Here is a 6,489-nt window from a genome sequence, read left to right on the forward strand (position 1 = left end):
CCCCCCCCGCTGTCAATGCGACTTGAAACTCCTCAATAGAGTTTATTTATACTCTGCCCAGTTCCACAAAGAATTGCAGGCAACAGAGGACTCTAAGTAAGTTTGGCCAAATGACCTCGAGGGCACAATCTACAATATTTATGTGCTTTTTTGGCAACAAGTAAGAGTGTGATAGGGCACACAGCAAGCAGAAGAGCTCTTGAGCTGCTCTTCTACTGCTCGATGGTACAGCCTGTAATGGCTTCCTCATCCACAGCTGTGAAACTGAACCCAGGCTCTAAAGAAGGGTCTTTCAAAATTTGGATTATTTGCTACATCTCTGGAGGGGAGAGTATTAAAATGTCAATATTGGAGTTTGGAAAAGCTAACACAGGACAAAGCAGGACAAAAGCAAAGAGCAGAAGTGACACCCTAGGTTGGTATTCTCCCATTTCCTCCAAGTTCTCTTCATAATATTTATAGTACTAACTTTCTTTCTTTTTTTTTTTTCTAACCACTAGACTACCAGGGATATAGTACTAACTTTCAACTTTATTTATTTATTTATTTTTGTTTTTTTCGAGACAGGATTTCTCTGTGGCTTTGGCGCCTCTCCTGGAACTAGCTCTGTAGACCAGGCTGGTCTCGAACTCACAGAGATCCGCCTGCCTGTCCCCCGAGTGCTGGGATTAAAGGCGTGTGCCACCATCGCCCGGCCTAACTTTCAACTTTAGATTTAAAAGTCATTCTAGGGCTGGGGGAGCCAGGGTGTGCTCACTGGTAAAGAATTTGCCTAGCATTCTATATAAAACCCTGTGTTAAATTAGCAGCACCACTTCAAAAATACAAATAACTAAAGCCAGGTGTGGTGGTCCATGCCTTTAATTCCAGCACTTGGGTAGCAGAGGCAGGTGGAATGAGTCCTCGGTGAGTGAGTCCAACCTGGTCCATAGTCAGGGCTACATAGTGAGACCCAGTCTCCAAACCACTCCCCCCCAAAGGGAAAAAAAGCATTCTAAATAATTTATTATTAATACATAGCTTATTAAAAATGAATCAGGGGGCTGAGAGATGGTTTAGTGGTTAAGAGCAACTGCTAGTCAATCCTGAGGACCAGAGTCCTTGTACCCACATGAGACAGCTCACAAATTCCAAGGGATCAATGCCATCTTCTGGTTTCCATAGGCGCCTGAACATACACTCATATAGTCACATAAATACAGGTACATGTATATACGCATAAATAAAATCCTTAAAAAAAATACTCGGACACCAAGTGTTATGGCACATGTCTGAAATCAAGAACACCCATCAGGCTAGGATGAATTTAAGGTCATCCTGGGCTACACAGTGGCCCACTAACTCAATAAAGCAAACAAATTAGTATCCGTTGCTCAGTGGTAGAGGCCTTCAACCCCCAACACTATAAAAAAATAAAAATAGCAAATCTCTGTAAATTGGAGGCCAACCTCGTCTCCAGAGCTAGTTCCAGGACAGTCAAGGTTACACAAAGAAACTCTGTCTCAAAAAAAGGCAAATAAATAAACAGAGAGACAGACAGACAGACAGATAGAGGTTAAGAATTGGTCAGTGGGGGCTGGAGAGATGGCTCAGTGGTTAAGAGCATTGCCTGCTCTTCCAAAGGTCCTGAGTTCAATTCCCAGCAACCGCATGGTGGCTCACAACCATCTGTAATGAGGTCTGGTGCCCTCTTCTGGCCTGCAGGCATACACATAGAAAGAATATTGTATACATAATAAATAAATAAATATTTAAAAAAAAAAGAATTGGTCAGTGGTTTTTGGCATGTGATCCCTCTTTTAAAAAAAAAAATGTACACAACATTTTGCCTGCAGGCCAGGAGAGGGCACCAAACCTCGTTACAGATGGTTGTGAGCCATGCTGTAGTTGTTGGGAATTGACCTTAGGACTCTAGAAGAGCAGCCAGTGCTCTTAACTGCTGAGCCAGCTCTCCAGTCTGGCACGTGATCTCTATCCCCTGCAGCACTTACTTCTTTAGCACCTTTCCCAGCTCTCCTATCTCACAGGTTCTCAATAAAATCATTTGAACCTCTCCAAAAAGAGTCAACAAATAATCCTTTCTTCTTTTCTATGCTACTGAGGAGTGAGTTAGGCCTAGCATGTGTCTGTAAGAGTTCCACTAGCTGCACCCCCAGGTGTCTTCTGACTTTCTCCTTTTGAGGTAAGGTCTCAGTGCATTGCACTTTATGCATGCTGTCCTTGAATTTATGATCCCCCAGCCTCAACCTTCCCTCAACCAGCTGGGATTACAAGCCTGTACTACTAGAACCAACCATCTTCTGTTTGAAGAGGAAAAACAGAAAAAAAAATTAGGACCCAACATAGTTTGAACACACATTTTTTTTTTTTGGTGGTCATAGGGATAGAACCCAGGCCTTTGCACATACTTGGCAAGTGCTCTGCCGCTAAGCCACACCTTCAGCCCTGATAAAACACTTTTAAGACCCTCAAAGCAACCAGTTTGGAAAAATAAGACAATGAAGTGAAGGACAATATTCGTAACCATCTGACCCACCTGCAATAGTGGAGATCTGGCTCACTGGGATAGTGGCTGCTTTCTGCAAGTCCATCTTTATCTTTTTGGCCTGCCAAAAGAGAACGGTGACATGTTAGATTGTGTTGTGAAAAGCTGAGCACACAGGGGCTGGAGAAATGACTCAGAGGTTAAGAAAATAGACTATTCTTCTGGATGTCCTGAGTTCAATTCCCAGCAACCACATGGTGGCTCACAACCATCTGTAATGAGGTTTGGTGCCCTCTTCTGGCCTGCAGGCATACACACAGACAGAGTATTGTGTACATAATAAATAAATACATATTTAAAAAAAAAAAGCTGAGCACAGGCCTTTACGAATGAAGGAACATGACACACCAAATACTATCTTTTAGGAGGTCAGGCTGTGGGGTACACTGCCAGAATTTCTGCCACCCAACTCTTCCCTACCTGACTGTCCTTGCTGTTGCTCAGGCCCTCAAAGGCCAACACACATTTGGCAGAAGCATCCTGAAGCTGCTGATACCACTGCATGGTACTGTCTTGTACCTTTACCTGCAGTTCTGAGAATAAAAGACAGGTCTCAATGGCAGTGAGCTTATTGAACATGGCATATGAGCTAGAATATTCTAAGCACTGAGCTATGGATTGACTATGTTAATGGTCACAATCACACTGTGAAATAGAAACTACTACTATCTTCTATTTAATGAGTAAAGAAATAGACACGGAAAGATTGTTTGCTAAGGTCACACCGCTATACAACTAGAAAGAAATTCCACTGTCTGGCTAAACACATGGCAATGTGATCCTCAAATATATAAAACAAGGTTATCTATAAATATTACTTAAAATACTTAGTAGTGGGACTGGAGAGATTGCAGTCCAGCAGTTATACAAATGAAAATCCTTGAAAAAAATCCTAAAAATAAGAGTTGCTACTCTTGGAAAAGATTAGACCTCTCTGGTTCCCACATCCACATAGTTGACCACAACTCCTTGTAATTTTAATTCGAGGTACAACAATGCTCTTATCTGGTCTCTGTGGGCACCAAGTACACATGTAGTGCACATACATACACAAAGGCAAAACATTCATACACACAAAACAAAAATAAATAAATCTTAGCCGGGCAGTGGTGGCACATGCCTTTAATCCCAGCACTCGGAAGGCAGAGGCAGGTGGACCTCTGTGAGTTCGAGGCCAGACTGGTCTACAAGGGCTAGTTCTAGGACAGGCTCCAAAGCTACAGAGAAACCTTGTCTCAAATAAATAAATCTTTAACAGTTCTTTTAAGTCAGGTAGTGGTGGCGCAAACTCAGAAGGCAGAGACAGTCACATCTCTGTGAGTTCAAGGCCAGTCTGGTCTACAGAGCAAGTTCCAGGACAAGTTCTAAGCAATAGAGAAACCCTATCTCAAAAAGCCAGGGGGAAAAAAAAACAACAACAAAAACAAAAACAAAAAACCCAAAATCCTAATTCTTATAAAATACTTAGCAATATTTGGAATAACACACCATTAGACATAACAGCCTTTTCAAGTCTCTTTTCAAGTGCTAGAATTTGAAATTAGTTCCAGATCAACTAAAACACATTTATGTAAAAGTTCTTAGGAACTGGGCCATTCTGTAGTGTGACACATTCTCATTTACTTTTTTATGTTTGTTTTCTTTTAACTCTCCTGAAACTTAAACAGTTAAAGGACTGCATTCACACCAGAACCCACCTTCATTCTGTGTCCCTGCTGGGCCTGGGCTGGGCACAGTGGGCTGAGTGGGAGCCCCTGGCGCCTTTAGCACCTGTGATTCTTGCAGCTTGATACGGGCCTCCTCTTCATCCTGCTTCTTTTTGGCTTCATAGGCTCTAGTGATCTCCTGCTCCAAATTTGAGAGGAGGTCCCGCATTTCCTGCAGTGTTCGCTCGGCCTCAGCTTGGTGCTCTGCTGTGGGATAGCCACTCTGTAAGAGTGAGAGACAAAATTTAACATTCATTTCCCAGGTGCCCTTGTGGTGACACCACACACCGTACATTTCTAAAATGGAACTGTTGGACCTGTGCACACACATGATCAAGTACTGATACCTACTCTTTTCCTGTTCTCTTGAAGATTTGCTATCATAGAGCTGGGAGTGTTGGCTCATGCCTGCAATCTTAGCATCTGAGAGGCAGAGGCAGGAAGACTGTTGCAACTCTGAGGTCAGTCAGGGCTACACAGTGAGACCCTGTTTCCAAGAAAACAAAAAAACAAAAAAAGCCATAGAGATAGCTCGGTGGGTAAAAGTACTTGCTTAGCAACTCTGACTGACATGCTGAATGTAGTACCTGGATCCCCCATAGAGGTAGGAAAGAACTGACTCCACACAATTGTCCTTCTACTTCCACACATGTGCACGCACACACACTAACAACAAAATATTTATCATCATCACATTCATAGCAACCAATAATGGAGTTGTTGATGCTTTCATCAACACCAATCAGAGAAATCTATAAAAAGATTGTGACTGCCGGGCGGTGGTGGCGCACGCCTTTAATCCCAGCACTCGGGAGGCAGAGGCAGGCGGATCTCTGTGAGTTCGAGACCAGCCTGGTCTACAGAGCTAGTTCCAGGACAGGCTCCAAAACCACAGAGAAACCCTGTCTCGAAAAACCAAAAAAAAAAGATTGTGACTAAACCAACTATATGGTGCATATGCAGTAATCATCGCACTCGAGTACTGATGGGGGACCAACGCCTTAAGTTCCAAGCCTGTTGAGCTATACAAGACTGTCACCAAAAAAAACAAAAAAACAAAAAAACAAACCTAGAGTCTAGAAAAATGGCTCAGCAGTTAAAAGTAATTGATGCTCTTGCAGAGCATCTGGGTTTGGGGTCCTGGCACCCATGCCAGGTGGCTCACAACCACCTGTAACTCCAGGTCTAGAAATGACATTGTCTTCTACCCTCCATGGAAACCCACATACATGTGTACATAAAGAAATACTGAGGGGGCTGGAGAAATGACTCAGCAGTTAAGAGCACTGGCTGCTCTTCTAGAGGTCCTGAGTTCAAGTCCAAGCAACCACATGGTGGCTCATAACCATCTGTAATGAGATTTGGTGCCCTCTTCTGGCATGCATGCAGAACACTGTATACATAATAAATTTAAAAAAAAAGAAAAAGAAATACTGACACATATCTATACATACAAATAAAATCTAAAAGAACAAAAAAAGGGTGGGGAGAGTTACAACAATATGCTAGTTAAACATGCTGGTTTAGCTAGGAACACTGGTGCAGGTCTGCAATCCAGCACTAACAAGCTAAGAGGAAGCATTGAGAATTTGAAGTCAGCCGTGGCTACATTGCCTCAGTAACAAAGAAACAGAGCTGGGGCTGGAGAGATGGCTCAGAGGTTAAAAGCACTGACTGTTCTTCCAAAGGTCCTGAGTTCAATTCCCAGCAACCATCTGGCTCACAACCATCTGTAATGGGGTCTGGTGCCCTCTTCTGCCTGCAGACATACATGGAAGGAATGCTGTATACATAATAAATAAATAAATAAATATTTAAAAAAAAACAAAACAAAGAAACAGAGCTATAATTTGTAAAAGTCCTATTAGTGGTGATTCATCCATAAATATTCAAAGTTCTTTTCCAGCTTTTGTTTTTGATAAAATATTAGACTATGTGAGTGTGTGTGTGTGTGTGTGTGTGTGTGTGTGTGTGTATGCGAGCGCGCGTGCGCACAATTATGAAAGTCAGACAACTGCAGGTCGGCTCTCTCCTGTCACTTGTATGAGCAGGGAACTCAAGTTCATCAGTCTAAGCACAAGGCCTCTCCCTGCTGGGCATCTGGCAAGCCCCATTTCAGCTTTTTTGTTTTGTTTTGTTTTCTTTTTTTTGGTTTTTCGAGACAGGGTTTCTCTGTGGCTTTGGAGCCTGTCCTGGCACTAGCTCTGTAGACCAGGCTGGTCTCGAACTCAGAGATCC

The 6,489-nt window shown here is 42.8% G+C and overlaps 1 protein-coding gene across 1 annotated transcript in view; it reads right to left on the reverse strand.

Annotated features, from left to right (window-relative positions):
- Positions 1-6,489, reverse strand: part of Gle1 (GLE1, RNA export mediator) — a 35,094-nt gene that overhangs the window by 15,093 nt on the left and 13,512 nt on the right. Inside the window, exons 7-9 of the mRNA XM_013355489.2 lie at positions 4,243-4,474; positions 2,966-3,078; positions 2,537-2,606 (exon numbers count right to left, since the gene is read on the reverse strand). Of these exons, the coding sequence (XP_013210943.1) occupies positions 2,537-2,606; positions 2,966-3,078; positions 4,243-4,474 (415 nt within the window). The remainder of the gene's footprint in view (positions 1-2,536; positions 2,607-2,965; positions 3,079-4,242; positions 4,475-6,489) is intronic.

This window comes from Microtus ochrogaster, chromosome 4 (genome assembly GCF_000317375.1).
Source record: "Microtus ochrogaster isolate Prairie Vole_2 chromosome 4, MicOch1.0, whole genome shotgun sequence".
Lineage (NCBI taxonomy): Eukaryota > Metazoa > Chordata > Mammalia > Rodentia > Cricetidae > Microtus > Microtus ochrogaster.